Source organism: Macaca thibetana, chromosome 7 (genome assembly GCF_024542745.1).
Source record: "Macaca thibetana thibetana isolate TM-01 chromosome 7, ASM2454274v1, whole genome shotgun sequence".
In the NCBI taxonomy this organism is placed as follows: domain Eukaryota; kingdom Metazoa; phylum Chordata; class Mammalia; order Primates; family Cercopithecidae; genus Macaca; species Macaca thibetana.
In genome coordinates, this window is record NC_065584.1 from 136938874 (window position 1) to 136956364 (window position 17491).

Sequence of the window (17491 nt, forward strand, 5' to 3'; positions counted from 1 at the left end):
TTTAAAGCAAAACACCACCTAGCTCAAAATATCCTAAAATACCTAAATGTTAATTAAAGGTAAAATCATATACAACATACAAGTTAGACAGTTTCGTTTCTAGAATATTAAATATGTGTACCTGACTCTCTGGTCTAATTGGTGACTGAAGAGACAGATGACACTGAAAATTTAAACCACCTCAACATTTTGGAGAGCTGTACAAGTGCACCATGTTATTTACTGTAGTCAGAACTTAATTGTGAAATTTTCAATCTAAATCCTCATGTCTTCAATTCTGCAAAGTTCTCTACCTTCATTTCTAATATTGCATTTTCTTATTCTATTTAGTCTTTCCTTTTAAACTTCTACCAGACTTACATTGAACATCTCATTCTCTTTTCTTTATGGCTTTTTCGTGTTTTACTATTTCTCTTCCTCTTTGTGCTTCATTCTAGGTGCTTCCTAAATATTTGTCCGTCCACTCACAAAATCTCTATTGAGTTGATCCTAGTCTGCTGTTTAATTCATCTGTATGCGTATGCAAGTGTGTGTATACACTTCATGTATTTTTCATATCTAGAATTTCTATTTAGTTCAAATCCATGTTCTTTCATCTAAATTCCCTATCTTTGCCTTCATTTCTCTCCCAGAACACTTAAAAGAGTTTTTAACTCTCAAGTTGCTCTGGTAACAGAGTTCCTATACGTGCATCCTTCCATTTCTTGCTCCTGCTGATTCTTTTAAGGTGCTCTGTAATTTTTTTTTCCTCTAAGATCATCTTCAGTAAGAGGTATCTTCCATAAAAATAAATCTTTGCTGCCCTGGGTTATAGATGTGGGATAGTTTCATGTTTCCCCTACTAATACTAAATGGATTTCATGGGTTCTTTAGTTTTTATGGCTATTTCTTAGCTAGACATCTCTGAATCTCACAGGTAGCATAAATTCAGAACCCCTACTATGTGTGGCTTAGATTTAGGTACAATTTCTTTCGGGTGCTTCCTTTCCTCCCATGTACTCCACCCCTGAGTAAATAGATGGATATTTTTTCCCCCTCTCTCATTTAGAGAAGGCCAGTCTTCCCTGTGCCTGGCTTTATGAAGAATCTGGTCTCAGCTAAGATTGTTACAGACTTTCAGCCTTGACTCCTGTCTCAGCAGGGGCATTGAACCCTAGTGCTATTTTAGGTTCAAATATCCTAGCGGAGCAAAATTTGACCCAGGTTACTCCTTGGGAATTTTTCTTTCTTGCTCTTACACAACGTTATGCATTTGGAAGTTATTATACCTCTTCTAGAATCTCTGTGGGGGGAAGGGCCAAGTGTCTTCCTATATTGACTCAGTCCACCATATTGACCAGAAGTCTGTGGTGCTTTTTACACTAGCAAGACGCTGAAAATTTTTTCCCTGATCTCTTGGGCATTTTAAATCACCGCACAGGTAGGTCAAACATTTGGAGTTTTTATTTTAAAATGGACAAAAAAAATCTGAACAGACGTTTCTCAAAAGACAACATGGAAATGCCCAACAGGTATATAAAAAAATGCTCAATGCCACTAACCAGAGAAATGCATATTAAAACCATAACGAGATGTTGTCTCACTCCAGTTACAATGACTCTTATCCAAAAGACAGACAATAATGGATGCTGAAAAGAATGGAACAAAAGGGAAACCCTCATACACTATTAGTGGGAATGTAAATTAGTATAGCCGCTGCGGAGAAGACTATGGAAGTTCCTCAAAAAACGAAAAACAGAACTACCATATGACCCAGCAATCCCACTGCTGGGCATATATCTTAAGGAAAAAAAAGGGAAATTAGTATATTAAAGAGAGAGCTGCACTCCAATGTTTACTGCAGCACCATTTGCAACAGCCAAGATATGGAAGCAACCTAAGTGTCCATCAATAGATGAATGAATAAAGAAAATGTAGTATATACACAATGGAATATTATTCAGCCACACAAGGAATGAAATCCTGTCATTTGCAACAATATGAACGAAGCTGAAGGACATTATGCTAAGTGAAATAGGCCAGGCAAGAAAGACAGATATTCCATGTTCTCACTCATATGGGGGAGCTTAACAAAAACAATTGAACTAATGAAGATAAAGGGTATAAGGATGGTTGCCAGAGGCTTGGAAGAGTTGTGAGGAAGCAGGGATACAGTGGGAATGGTTAATAGGTTCAAAAACACTGTTGGATACAATGAATAAGATCTAGTATTTGGTAGCATAACAGGGTGACTATAGTTAACAATAATTTATTGTATATTTAAAAATAAGAGTGAAATAGGAAGGTTCCTAACATAAAGAAATGATAAAGGCTTGAAGTGATGGATAATCCATTTACCCCGAATTGATCATTACACATTGTATGCCTGTATCAAAACATCACACGTACTTTATAAATATATACAACTATTTTTTTTTTTTTTGAGACGGAGTCTCGCTCTGTCGCCCAGGCTGGAGTGCAGTGGCCGGATCTCAGCTCGCTGCAAGCTCCGCCTCCCGGGTTCACGCCATTCTCCCGCCTCAGCCTCCCGAGTAGCTGGGACTACAGGTGCCCGCCACCTCGCCCGGCTAGTTTTTTGCATTTTTTAGTAGAGATGGGGTTTCACCGTGTTAGCCAGGATGGTCTCGATCTCCTGACCTCGTGATCCACCCGTCTCGGACTCCCAAAGTGCTGGGATTACAGGCTTGAGCCACCACACCCGGCCAAATATATACAACTATTATGTACCCATAAGAATTTTTAAAAAAAAACAGCAAAAACCATTTGGAATTTTTTAAAAGTTGTTTGGACTTTAATTTTTCTAAAATAGAAGCCTGAGGTCCACGTTATACATTTAAATTCTGCGTCTATTGTCCAATAATTATTTTTTGAACATACACAAGATACTGTATTTTTCTAGTTACTAAAAAACACATACAACTAAAAATACGTTTGTAGCAAATTAAAAGGATTTTTAGTTCTGCTACACAATTTACTGCTTACCTCAAGTTTAACTGAAATGGTAGCCATACCAACTAACTACTGACTGCTTACATGAAAGAGGGATGATACTAACCATCCTCACAACACTAAGGTAGACATTATCATCCTGATTTACATATGAGGAAACTGAGACTCCAAGAGACTGTGTCGCATAACTAGGGGGAAGTCAATGTGACTCCAAAGTGATGCTTTTAACCACTGCACTCAGATCTGTAAATCTATTTGTAATTGAGGAGTGGACAGATTTATATGTCTCAAGATGATTAAGTGAAGGGATTCCAAATCAAAAACAGCAATAGATTTAACTTGCAGATGACCCAGTTAGTGGCATCAGTAAGATACAAATCCACTTGATGGTTTTTGCTTTTTTCACGTCTAGTAACAGTTAAAATGTTAGGCAAAAGAATTTCAGAGAAATTTTATAACTCTAATACATTTCATTTTTATTCACATTTTTGTCTTTCCCTGTATTATCACATAGCTGTTAAATGTGTGATCAAAAAATAAAATGTTTCATAACTGGAAATTTAAAGATATTTAAATTTTTTCAATTAAAATTCGAATGAAATTATTTGTAAACCTTTCAGATGTGTGCAAGTTCTAAGCATGAGATAAGAAAAAAAAAATGCTTACAGGGCTTGAAAGAAGAGGCAAACCAGTTTGAGGATGAAAGGCTCTGGTTGAAGTTCCATCCAAGGAATGAAAATTATGTTTTCGCCAGACATTTGAATGTTTCAGTGTAGTCCTCTGTTAGGAAAATAATTAGATTTTAATTGTAATATTTAAATACCATTTAAAGAATGTGGACAGCTTTTTCATTTTTAGACTCGTTCCTAACACATTCTGAGGTATTGCTGGTGAAGTTGGTGATATACAAGTGGGATATCCCTTATCCAAAATACTTGGGGACTAGAAGTGTTTAGAAGTTTGGATTTTTTTTCTAATTTTGGAATACTTGCATCCTATATACTTCACCGGTTAAGCACCCCAAATGCAAAAATCCCAAATCTGAAACGTTCCAATGAAAATCTCCTTTGAGCACCTTGTCAGCAATTAAAAAGTTTGGGATTTTGGAACATTTCAAATTTGGGATGCTCAACCTGTATATCTACATCTTATGTTTACACACAATATATATATTTCAATTGGAAAATAATGTCTAAAATGGTTATTGTAATATGTTGAATTAAGTTCTAAAGAAAATATGTCCAAATGTAAATGCCTTATATGTTCATGTTTGTTCAGAATTTATCATCTAGCAAGCTAATATTTGATTATTTCAATTTGTGAAAAAACTACTATGGTAGTCCCCTCTTATGCTCAGGGGATATATCCCATGAACCCCAGTGGATGCCTGAAATCACGTGTAGTACCAAACAATATATATATATTTTCCTATACATACCTATCCTAAAGTTTAATTTATAAATTAGGTACAATAAGAGATTAGTAATAATAAAATACAATTATAATAATATGATGTAATAAAAGTTATGTGTGAATGTAGTCTTTCTCTCTTTCAAAGTATCTTATTGTACTGTATTCACCTATTTTCTGACCTGGTTGACCATGAGTAAACTGAAACCATGGAAAGGAAACCATGGATAAGGGGTGACTACTGTACTCACAGGAAAAATTAGTATAATGTTAGTATATTATATAAATACTAGTATAATGAAAAATATAAAACTATGTCAATATTAAAACCATTTTCAGATGATATAATTTGGTGGAACATCATATAGAAATATAAGAAACACTGTAAATTTAAAATTATATATAATGCAGTCACAGCACTATGTTTTTGATGTGATACAAGAAATAGGTTAATTCTTAAGGACTGGACAAGTTTATACCCAAAGATCAGAAATTCATAAAAATTACATGAATAAAAATTATAAAATACTATTCTGGGTCTTGGCTCTACCATTTATTAGCTTTGTGACCTGGGCAAGTTATGTAATTTCCCTAGCTCAAGGTCCTCATTTGTAAACTGGAGTTAGTAAAATCACTTAATCTCATATCAAAGTGAGAGGGATTAAGTAAGTCAACATGTGTAAAATATTCAGATGGGGCGCACAGTAAACTGTTTATTATATTTAAAACAGGTACATGAAAAAAATGAATTTTAGTGGGCTTGAAAAATACCATGGCCAGGGTTAAGCCTCCCTATTAGATAACAGGATCAAAAGAACCGAATATTCTTAAGGCCAGTGTAGGTTTTTGTGACAATTATGCTTTTAGAAAATTGGAAACTACCATTTGATTAAACCCCATGTTAGGGCGAGATCTTCGGAAGAAAAATATAAACTGGAAACATGGCATAATTTTGAAATGTCCAGAAAAACGAATTTGAGTGATAAAAAAGACAAACCAAGGTCATTTAGACTTGGATCAAGGTACTTAAGAAGTTTTCCATATAATTGAGATACTGCTTGGAAAAGTAAAGGAAAGTGGAGCCTAATGATTTTTAGAAATTAAAAGGTAGTTCGGTAGGAAATCAAATAAAATGAAAATAACTTAAAATATCTTTTATGTATATAGTACATTAAGGACTACAAAATATTTATAAATTGTTTATCACTGCTCTAAGGCAAAAGATATTAATCATGAGTCTTGTAAAATTGAGGAAACAGGTTTTTAGAAGTAATATGACTTATTTATAGTCACTCAAGGACTAAACTGTGAAGCCAGGACTAGAACTCAGGTGTTTTGACCAGTAGCTTGGTGATTTCCCTATAGACAATTTGAAAGTCATTAACTGACCAATGGCATAGCACAATCGGTACACCGCTAATATTGGGTCGGACCTGCTAACAAATAATACATTAAGCTAATACAAATTTGATTTCTGACTCTTGTTTACACTCCAAGAATTGTTTGTAAGTGCTGAAATAAACAAAAAAGGGCAGCAGGAGGGATTAATTTGTTTTCTCAACAGGAGGGATGAACCAAGGACTTGTATAGTCCACAAATTTGTCCTTGATTATTGTCAGGTAGTAGAAAGGAGCCTGGATTAGGAGTCAAGAGACTGGGGTGAGGGTGCCAGTTGAATCACTAAGGACTTTGTACAGCTACTGGTATGTCAGTTATTCTCTTTGAGTCCCAGTTTCCTCATAACTGTCCTACCTGTCCCATATGGTGAAGTACCACAAAGAACCAAGTATCCTATTAGGTTCATGCAAAAGCAATTGAGGTTTGCCATTTCTTTCAGTGGCAAAAACTTCAATTACTTTTGCAGAAACCTAATATGTAATATAACTGAACGTTATATACAAGCAACATACAAAATCCTAGTAATATTTTATAAATATTATATAGTATTCTGTTGACATTACAGATCAAATATTAAAAAGCTGAGTGCTTCTGTGTTTTTTTTTGGTTGGTTGGTTTTTTTCTGTTTTTGTTTTTTTGAGACAGGGTCTCACTCTGTCACCCAGGCTGGAATGTAATGGGACAATCATAGCTCACTGCAACCTTGAACTCCTGGGCTCAAGTGATTCCCGCACCTCAGCCTCTCAAATAGCTAGGCCTACAGGCATGTACCACCATGCCTAGCTAATTTTTAAATTTTTTTTTTTTGTAGAGATAGGGTCTCATTATGTTGCCCAGGCTGGTCTCCAACTCCTGAGCTCAAGCGATCTTCTGCCTTGGCCTCCCAAAGTGTTGGGATTATAGGCTGTGAGTCACTGTGCCTGGCCTGGGTGCTTCTGACTAGAAGAAAAAGAGGCCTTTAAGATGGGGGAGCAGGCGGAGAACAGAGCTAAAAGACCTAAATAATAGACATAACACCTCATGAAAACAATTACTGTCCTATTAATAGCTTTAAAAAAAGGTACCACTTCCTAGTTTTTAAACAGCCTGATCTTTATTTCCTCCATTTACTTTTTGTTCTTAAGAGAGTGGGTTATTTGCAAGGATGTTAATACTAGTTCTGTAGGTTTATTGCTGTATCAGATTGTGTGTCCTATAGATAATGGAACCTTGGGACTTTATAACTAGATCTCCTGTGAACAAAATTTAAATCATAACAAATATTTCAGAATTATATTTGACATATTAGATGTTACTTACCAATACCTCTGTATTTTTTGGTTGCTCACACGTAGACAAACAGTCTTGTATACTTCTCTGAGAATAGTTTTGGGATTTTTCATTAGTTGGATCTTCTTTCTTATCCTGTTCATTTTTTAATTGGTCTGACTTTTTACATTTGAAACCTTCATTATCTTTATTGAGATAATTCTCTATGCTATTAAGTTGAGTATTTTGCTCACATGTCTTAGGCCTTTTTGAGTCTTTATTTGAGGATATGCTTTCATATTTGTTCAAATATTCAGACATTTCCAACACAGTAACTTTTATTTTTGAGTCATTTTTCTTTGAATCATCAGATTGAAGATTGCCAAAGAATTTTGGATTATAGTTCTCATTTATTATTTTTTCCTTATACTTATTTGTACAAATCTGTTTGTCAATACTGCTGCAATTTGAATACTGCTTATCAGTTCCATTGCTCATTTCTTGCTCCTTAAATCTGCTTGTCAAATCTAAGTTATTTTCTTTGTGCTGAGACAAAATTGAGGAAGTCGACAAACTAGAACTTTTGTTCCGTGTTTCCTGATATGTACTTTGGATGATTTCACTAGGATTGTTCTGACATTGATTTCTTGTTTGACGTTTCAAAGAACACTTTTCTTTACTATTATTTTTAAAAGAAGTAAAACATATATTAGATACTAAGGTTTTCCCATCACTGGTGTCTCCTAACAAGGAACATTTTGTGTGAGAAATGGAAACTGAGGACTTATCCTTATTTTTCTTCAACAAATTTTTGTCTTCATATGAACTCCTAAACACTTTAGATGCAACTGAACTGGAGTCATGCATGTTGAATGACGGCCGGGGGATATGTGATGCTGTTGGATCAATGTGCTCCAAGTGTTGAGCAATCCTTGCAATAACATCTTGCCGCTCCTGGAGTAAAGAGCCTATCAAAGGATTAGTCTCTCCAACAGGCATATGAGAAGAAAAGTCATTAGAAATACAAGTTTCACTTCGAGGAGTTTCTGGTTTTAGTCGAATTTTCCCCTCATTGCTGTCTTCTGGGGAGGTAAACTCTGGATTACCAAAAGACATGGAGAAAGTTTCTTTACCTTTTCCCACATTCTCATTTTCTTGTGAAACACGGGAAAGTTTTGAATGGAGTGAACTAGACTCTTGAGTATGAAATGGATGTCCAGAAACATGTGAAGTGCTTGGATCACAATGAATCAAATGCTGGGCAATTCTTGCAATGATTTCTTGCCGCTCCTGAATTAAAGAGCCTATTAAAGGGTTAGTCTCACCAGCTGACTGCCAGAAACTCTGGCGGTTAGAGACACTGGAATCAACCATTGAAAATGATTTTAAAGCTCTCACTGATGTTTCATGTGATTTTATATCGCCTATACCACTAAAGCCCAGAATATTGGCTTGAGATGTCCCATGGTCAGATTTACTGCCAGTGCCTGGATATAGTTTGACGTTTTTGACAGCTGCAGTATATTCTGGACTTGGGCCACTTTTTGCATGTAATACACTTTCAGGTGTCATGGTCCAAGTTTGTTTGCTACACAGACGCTGTGAACTGTTTGTACCACATTGTTCTGCTTCATTTGGATTATGGTGCTGATGGGTTTTAAGTTTATGTTGTTGAATTCTTTTCTCATAAAGGCCAATATTAGTGTGAATACTGCAGGTCAAAACTGGGTAATTAGATTGTCTGGGCAAGGACTGAACACTGACTTTCAAGGCAACATTGTGAGAAACATTAGGAACAGGAAACACATGCTCAATTGGAGTCTGTGAAAAATTCCACTGTAGGTCTACATCAGCAGCACTGATTCTAGAATCACACAGAAAAATACTGTATTAATGGATTACAAAGGTTATATCCTTATTATTGCATATTATTGTAAATGTAAAGCAGTCATACACTTATTTTTGTTTGCATTAATTACCACTGAGGTTTACTTTTAGCCATTTTACCATGCATATAATTCTGATAAAACCAATGTAAGTAATACAATAGCTTATGCTTGGAAGAGACGACCTTTTTAAGAACACAGATCACTTAAGCATTAAAGCTCAAGAATATTATAATTTAAAAATATTTGTTAAAACAGAAAAAAAGGACTTTGTAATTACTAGTACATAAATGGATTCAGCTAATTTTATTGTGCAAGGTGATTAAGAGACACCCTATCTCATGGCCATTTGCCTAAAAAGCCAATTAGCTAAACAGCTAATTGTTAACAGCCTGTTAACATTATCCAAGATGCCAAAAATTAAGTAAAACACAGAAATTCAGCAGCCCAGAAAACTTTTCTACTTTATAATAGTAGCATTAAGTCCATTGGTTCTCTAAAGTAAGCTTAAAAGTTCTCTTGATATTATTCTATATCAAATTTAATACAACAAACAAAATTTATACTGATTCAATCTAAATCTCTCTAACTTGTTTTGAAAAACCTCAGTAAATCTTATCCATTTATATTTAGAATTGCAGGAAATAATCCATTTAAAAGGTAAAATACCATTCGGTTGCTAACCAAGGTGTTTGAATATGCACTGTCCTTTTTTTTTTTTTTGGCCCTAGACATACCTGTAGAGAATATTTCGTGGAATAGCACCATGAGAAACACTCAGCCACGCACTTAACTGAGAAAAAAACACAAATGAGCGGACAGCCAACAGAAGTGTCTTCTCTTCAATAAATCGGTCACCATTCCTAAGGGAAGTAACAAAGCATAATTTAAATGTAAGCACGTACAAAATGACTGAATTTTAGAATGGCAGAAGCTGATATCCATAAACTTATCACTCAGGATTTGTGCTTTGAAGAGCATAGGAATGCACTTATGATGTCACTTGAAGTCACAACTACTAAATGTAAGTACTACATTTACTCATATTTAGTGCCAAATATAAATACTATCTCAATTTTATTACATAAATAGAGGAATTAAAAGACATGATACATTAAAATAATTTATAGGAAGTAATGGAAAACGTGATTTACCAAGAACAACTCTGAACTAACGTTCAACAACTTACTGTCGAGGAACTGGCTCCAAGATCCATCTTTCTAATAATAATGCATCTTGCTTAATTGCAGGATCATTTAGATCAATTCCCTCTGTGGTGGGCCCATCATCGCTGTAGCAGCAGTCTGGTAGTAGCATCATTTCCACCATGACTGGAAGGTTATTCTTCCACAACAATGTGACCTCAGACCTAGTTCGTCTGGCTTGGCGGCACTTAGAGAAAATGAATATAAGCAAAATGTCTCAAAAACCCACCTAATTTTGTATCATAGAAAATTATAATTGTAAAGTAGACATTTGTATGAGAAATGAGTCATTTATTGTAGAGCTTTTGCTCAGAATGCTATCTAGGTTTCCTCATTTAATAATGGATCTATGCTAGTGAGCTCTAGAGTGCAATGATTAGTACTGAACATTTATTTTATTTTATTTTTTTGTGACTGAGACTCACTCTGTTGCTCAAGCTGGAGTGCAGTGGTACGATCTCAGCTCACTGCAACCTCCGCCTCCCAGGTTCAAGCGATTCTCCTGCCTCAGCCTCTCAATTAGCTGGGATCACAGGCGCCCGCCAGCATGCCGGCCTAATTTTTGTACTTTTAGTAGAGACGGGGCTTCTCCATGATGGCCAGGCTGATCTCAAACTCCTAACCTCAGGTGATCTGCCTACCTTGGCCTCCCAAAGTGCTGGGATTACAGGCATGAGCCACTGTGCCCCGGCTGTATTGAACATTTGTAATGCAAATTTTCTTGAGGAGTGTATCTTTGCTCTACCTTGTGGAAAAAGAACTGCTATATCCAATGTCTGACAGGCCTCTGAGTTGGCCCAGCCTTGACTACTTTATTAATTTCATCATTTCACAGGAAAGATTACTTCTTAAATCTGAACACCAAAATATTAAAAACTCATTTTCATTAAACACTCAAAATAAACAAGATCTCTTTTTTTTTGAGATGGAGTCTCACTCTTGTTGACCAGGCTGGAGTGCAATGGCATGATCTTGGCTCACTGCAACCTCTGCCTCCCGGGTTCAAGCAATTCTCCTGCCTCAGCCTCCTGAGTAGCTGAGATTACAGGCACCCGCCACCACGCCCAGCTATGTTTTGTATTTTTAGTAGAGATGAGGTTTCACCGTGTTGGCCAGGCCAACCACTACGCCTGGCCTCAAAATAGACAAGACTTTTAAAGTTTAAAATTTTGGATCACATTTGAGAAACTAATAAGTGGGAGAAAAATTCTTAAAGCAAATTGTTTGCTACCTACACCAAAATATTTTGAACAATGTTACACAAAAATCTTACCATTAAAAAAAAGGAATACAAAAGGGAAATTGGTTAATGTGGGGAAAATAATCATAACAACATCAATTTACCAAATGAATAACAATACAAAGTGGAAGAGCCAGGGTTGAGATTCTAAAAATAAAGCAGGCCGGGCATCATGGTTCATGCCTGTAATCCCAGCACTTTGGGAGGCTGAGGAGGGCGGATCACGAGGTCAGGAATTGGAGACCAGTCTGGCAAATATGGTGAAACCCCATCTCTACGAAAAATACAAAAATTAGCCGGGTGTGGTGGCATGCACCTGTAGTCCCAGCTACTCAGCAGGCTGAGGCAGAAGAATTGCTTGAACCCAGGAGGTGGAGGTTGCAGTGAGACAACATTGCGCCACTGCACTCCAGCCTGGGCGACAGGGCAAGACTCCATCTCCAATAAATAAATAAATAAACAAAGTAAAATCCAACAGCATAGATAGTCTTAAATCCAGCTTATGAGATGGCCGGTATGAAACTGGGTGCCCACCTCCCCACTGATCAGCAAAACTACCTGCAATGCCTTCAAGAGCCTTATTTGAGAGCTAAGTTTATTAGCTATGGTCCAGGATTTGGATTTTTTTCCCTTTATGATTATGATCAATTTTACATTGAAATGTGATAATTGTAATAAAATAAAGGTGATGATGAACATAAACTAGTTTATATAAAAGATATAAAGCATTCAACACAAGATTCTCACCTGGGCCAGCTTGTCACTACATTCATGTTTGGTAGTTACTGGGTAACAAGACTGTGCTGGAGGGCAATGAAAGCTTTCTGTTCGACCTTTTACAGAACATTCAGGTGTTCGTCCTTCTGTTATCAGCAAGGCCAAAGAGACCAAGAACTCCTCTGCATCATATTCAAAATATTCATCCAGAGTATCTGATATAAAAAAAGGGGCAAAGGGTCCTCAATTTAATGTACTCTTAGTAAGAACTCATCTGGTCTGCCTAAAATAACTAATGTCACATGACACATTTAAGAATATTCATTTAACAAAGAGTGAAAATAATAAAATCAAGACAATCAAAATATACTAAACTCTTGATTCACAAACTATACAGAAGTGAGGAGATGATGGATAATTCCAAATTTTAGTTGAACTGGTTAAAATTATGGAATTGTATTTATATAAACATTAGTTAAAACACTGAAGGTTTAGAAATACATTTATCATCCTATGATAATAATAATAATTATTATTTTTTTGAGACAGAGTTTCATTCTTTTTGTCCAAGCTGGAGTGCAATGGCACAATCTGGCTCACCGCAACCTCCACCTCCTGGGTTCAAGCGATTCTCCTGCCTCAGCCTCCCAAGTAGCTGGGATTATAGGCATGTACCACCATGAATGGCTAATTTTTGTATTTTTAGTAGAGACGGGGTTTTGCCATGTTGGTCAGGCTGGTCTCGAACTCCCGACCTCCGGTGATCTGCCCGCCTAAGCCTCCCATAGTGTTGGGATTACAGGCATGAGCCACTGCGCCTGGCCTATAATAATTATATTTTTGGGTCAGGTGTGGTGGCTTACTTTTCTAATTAAAAAGTAACACATTTTCTGAGAAATTTATAAAATTCAGAGAGTAAGACAAAAATAACTCATTTTTCAGAGATATCTATTTTAACTTTATAGCCTATAATAATTATATTTCTGGGTCAGGTGTGGTGGCTCATGCCTGTAATCCCAGCACTTTGGGAGGCTGAGGTGGGCAGATCACCCGAGGGTGGGAGTTCGAGACCAGCCTGACCAACATGGCGAAACCCAGTCTCTACTAAAAATACAAAAATCAGCTGGGTGCAGTGGTGCATGCCTGTAATCCCAACTACTTAGGAGGCTGAAGCAGGAGAATCGCTTGAACCCGGGAGGTGGAGGTTGCAGTGAGCCAAGATCGCCCCATTGCACTCCAGCCTAGGCGACAGAGCAAGACTCTTGTCTCAGAAAAAAAAAAAAAAATTATATTTTTGGATGTCAGGTACAATAGTTTTTGCACACAAATAATCACTAATAGCTAAAAGGTTAAAATGTCTTATGTCGTATTTTTAACTAAGATGTTCTATTGCTATTATTTACATATTAGAAAAAGATATAGATCCACTGCATGTTTCTCTTTCTCTCCCCCTCCCTTCCTTTACTAGTTCCTTAGTTTCACAGCACTAATTCTGTGACATGAAAATTCATAGTCATGGGGTCCTCTGTGCTTTTACTATATAGTAGTAACAATTGCTAAGGAAGAAATGCTATACTTATCCAGCAGCGGCACAAAGCCTGATTTGCAATATGTGGAATGTGGTATTTTGGTTATTACAGTTTCAAACACTCTAATCTATAGATTTTTTTTTTCATGTAGTTATGGTAATTTAAATATTTCTCACGCGTGCTCCTAGTTTTTTAACAGTTAATTTTAAAAACTGTTAACCCGCTATACAAGTTGTTCATACACAAAAGTGCACATACTATTCAATTTGTTGTATAATTTGTTGTACAAAAAGTTGCTCTTATCTCTGCCAATTAAGCAACAAATATTTCAAGTGCCTATTATACCTCAGGTAATAGGGGGACACAGAGTCATATGCACATAGTTCCTAGTTTTGAAACCTTTACAATTCAAAGAATTTTAAAAACAAACAGAGCAATGCAGCATGAAATGGGAAGAGAGAAGGTGAATTTGAGCAGAGATTTCTTATAGAGAAAAGTATGCAAAAAGAAGGACTGGAGCCAGATTATGAATAGCTTTGAAGGGTATGATGAAGAATGCTCTTTTCTAGCTTCAGGAAGGCTTATCAGAAAAGGAAGAAGCCTTAAAGTAAACTTTATTGAACTGGCATTTTAAGGCCATTCAGAAAAGTTTCTCTAAAGTGACCATTTGGAACATATAAAATGACAGCCAACATTTGGTAATTTATCACTGTCAGTTCGAAGTACTTTCTACACATCAACTCATTTAATCCTCGGAGCAGCTCTAGAAGGTGAGGACTATTACTTCTATTTTTCAGATAAATGAAGCATGGAAAGGTTAAGTAACTTGCCCAAGATCATCAATTAGGAAGTAGCAAAGTTGAATTTGGAAGCTGGACAGTTTAGCTCCAGAACCTGGGCTCTAGTTCTATTCCCAGTCAATTCATTCAGTTTATCATACATCCCCAGGTTAAAAAATACATGGATCATACACTTTAAAAATTCTCAGAGCAGCAGACACAACAACCAAATACACACCATACTGTGATAACCACTCGTACAGACATTAGCAATCTATAAGAGCACAGACTGGTGGCCAGTAGTTGGGTAGGGGTATGTGGTGGAAGACAGTGGTGAGGAAAGGTTCTAAGGGATATGTGGTGAAGACAGTGGTGAGGAAGGGTTCTACAGTAGTGACGCGTTGCTTGAGACAAGTCACTTACTGTTTTCTTCCATTAAATGAGGGTAACATCTGCCTAGTTGTCTGAAAGAGCTTTAGGAAGATCACGTAGAGCAAGATTTTAACAGTGGCCATTGTCAAGAGTGAACACCGGCAGCCTTCTTTAAGTTGTGTGACCCCTGGTTGGAAGTGATGGTTCATGCCTATAATCCTAGCATTTTGGGAGGCGGAGGCAAGAGAATCCATTGAGCCCAGGAGTTCGAGACCAGCCTGGGCAACACAGAGAGACCCTGTCTCTACTATATATACAAAAAAGTGTGACCCTGTTTCCCAACCCCACCAAAGCCAATTGATTCAAAGTGGGCACCTGACCCATCCTGGGTCAGTCTATTTCCCAAGACACTGGAGTTAGGATTCAGAGATGTTAGTTTGTCCCTATCTGCTATGACTTAAACTGAGGCAACGTACACCCAGGAGCTATGTAATGACCATAGACTGCCATGGGCATGGAACAGAAAATAAGAGAATGAAATAAGTTACATAGTGAATGAGAGAGAAAGGAGACTTTGTAGCCACAGAAAGCCAGAAAAAGTAGTTGCCTGATTCCTGACAATGTTCCAGTCCCTCATAAACCTACTGAGAGAGAACTCTGTATCCCTAGCAATCAATTCCTTTAAGCTTGTTGAGTGAATTATTTGTAATCAAAAGCACCTTGACTAGTAACTAAAATATAGTTATGAAATTAGAGAAGATAATCATCAAAAATAAAAAAATTGCTAGTCTATAAATGAGAACTGAGTGATGGGCTGAATCGAAATTCATATGTTGAAGCCTTAGCCGGCACTGTGACTCTATTTGGAAATAAGGCTTTTAGGAGGTAATTACAGTTAAATGAGGTCATAAGGGTGGTAATGCAGGTAGCTTTAAAAGAAGAGAAAGTGACCTCCTCTCTCCCTGCTTTCCCCCACCTCCCACAGCCCGCATGTGTCTCCCTCTCGCTTTCTTTCTCCTCAAGGAAAGGCCACATGAGCACACAAGGAGAAGGCAGCTGTCTGTGAGCCAGGAAGAGAGCTCTCACCAGGACCTGAACATGCTGGCACCCTGATCTTGGACTTCCAGCCTTCGGAAATGTGAGAAAATAAATTTCTGTTGTTTAAGCCGCCCAAGTCTATGGTATTTTATGGCAGCCTGAGCACACTAAAACATTGAGGAAAATAAAACTTTCCAAAAATGTGACTATTTCAAAATTTAGATAATGATTTTCTAACTAAAAAGTAACACATTTACTGAGAAATTTATAAAATTCAGAGAGTAAGACAAAAATAACTCATTTTTCAGAGATATCTATTGTTAACTTAATAGACTTGTTTTAAGCATATATACTTTTTTTTTTTTTTTTTTTTTTTTTTTTTTTTTTGAGACGGAGTCTCGCTCTGTCGCCCAGGCTGGAGTGCAGTGGCCGGATCTCAGCTCACTGCAAGCTCTGCCTCCCGGGTTTACGCCATTCTCCTGTCTCAGCCTCCCGAGTAGCTGGGACTACAGGCGCCCGCCACCGTGCCCGGCTAGTTTTTTGTATTTTTTAGTAGAGATGGGGTTTCACTGTTTTAGCCAGGATGGTCTCGATCTCCTGACCTCATGATCCACCCGTCTCGGCCTCCCAAAGTGCTGGAATTACAGGCTTGAGCCACCGCGCCCGGCCGCATATATACAACTTTTAAAACAAACTTAGGTTCATACAATGTAGCTTTTAATCTTACTTTTCACATCACATTACATAGTCTCCTCTTCTGAATAAATAAATATTATTTAAAATAAGTAAATAAATATGTAAAATTTGTAAGAAAGCCCATAATTCTTTTAAAACCAAATCCACATAATTGTAACACATAATTGACTGACTACCTCTGCATTATCACCTTGGTATCAAGCATGACTCATCTGCAGGCCTCTACCCAGAGCATTAATGTATATGATCTCCCCAAATACTGTATACCAAAGCCTGGCTAAAAACTCATCATTGCCCTCATCTATTTTTCTTCACTCTTTTTTTTTTTTTTTTTTGAGACAGAGTCTTGCTCTGTCACCCAGGTTGGAGCGCAGTGGCACATTACTGGCTCACTGCATACTCTGCCTCCCAGGTTCATGTTCACGCCATTCTCTGGCCTTAGCCTCCCGAGCAGCTGGGGCTACAAGCACCCACCACCATGCCCGGCTAACTTTTTTGTATTTTTAGTAGACTTGGGGTTTCACTGTGTTAGCCAGGATGGTCTCAATCTCCTGATTTCGTGATCCGCCCACCTCAGCCTCCCAAAGTGCTGGGATTACAGGTGTGAGCCACCGCACTCAGCCCAATTTTTCTTCACTCTTAACAAGGATGTCTCTTAAAACTACTTTTTAAACACTACCACTACCACTATACATATCCTAAAGAGCACCTGATCATTTCTGCAGAGATAAAATTCTGCAAAACTAACAGGTTAGATTAGGAAAGGACATACAAAGTGGGGAAGAAGGTGGAGAAAGTGCAATGACTGAAAGAAAGGCGACAGAGCAAGACTCTTGTCTCAGAAAAAAAAAATTATATTTTTGGATGTCAGGTTCAATAGTTAGATCCAAAATAGTTATATTTTGGATGTCAGGTACAATAGATGTTACCAGGACCCTATGACTTGTTATCCTCATGCCTGCAAAACTGCAATACATTTCCAAAGCTACTAGAACGGAGTGGCTAACTCTTGCAGTAGGAATTA

The 17491-nt window shown here is 37.2% G+C and overlaps 2 protein-coding genes across 15 annotated transcripts in view; both read right to left on the reverse strand.

Annotated features, from left to right (window-relative positions):
* Window positions 1-17491, reverse strand: part of ARPP19 (cAMP regulated phosphoprotein 19) — a 974666-nt gene that overhangs the window by 57853 nt on the left and 899322 nt on the right. The gene's annotated exons all lie outside the window — the stretch shown is intronic.
* The window catches only part of ATOSA (atos homolog A), a 133314-nt gene that overhangs the window by 22937 nt on the left and 92886 nt on the right, over window positions 1-17491 (reverse strand). For all 9 annotated transcript variants that reach the window (XM_050797926.1, XM_050797924.1, XM_050797928.1 and 6 more), the window contains 5 exons: window positions 12084-12268; window positions 10081-10283; window positions 9629-9754; window positions 7057-8869; window positions 3616-3729 (listed from right to left, as the gene is read on the reverse strand). In XM_050797926.1, the coding sequence (XP_050653883.1) occupies window positions 3616-3729; window positions 7057-8869; window positions 9629-9754; window positions 10081-10283; window positions 12084-12268 (2441 nt within the window). The remainder of the gene's footprint in view (window positions 1-3615; window positions 3730-7056; window positions 8870-9628; window positions 9755-10080; window positions 10284-12083; window positions 12269-17491) is intronic.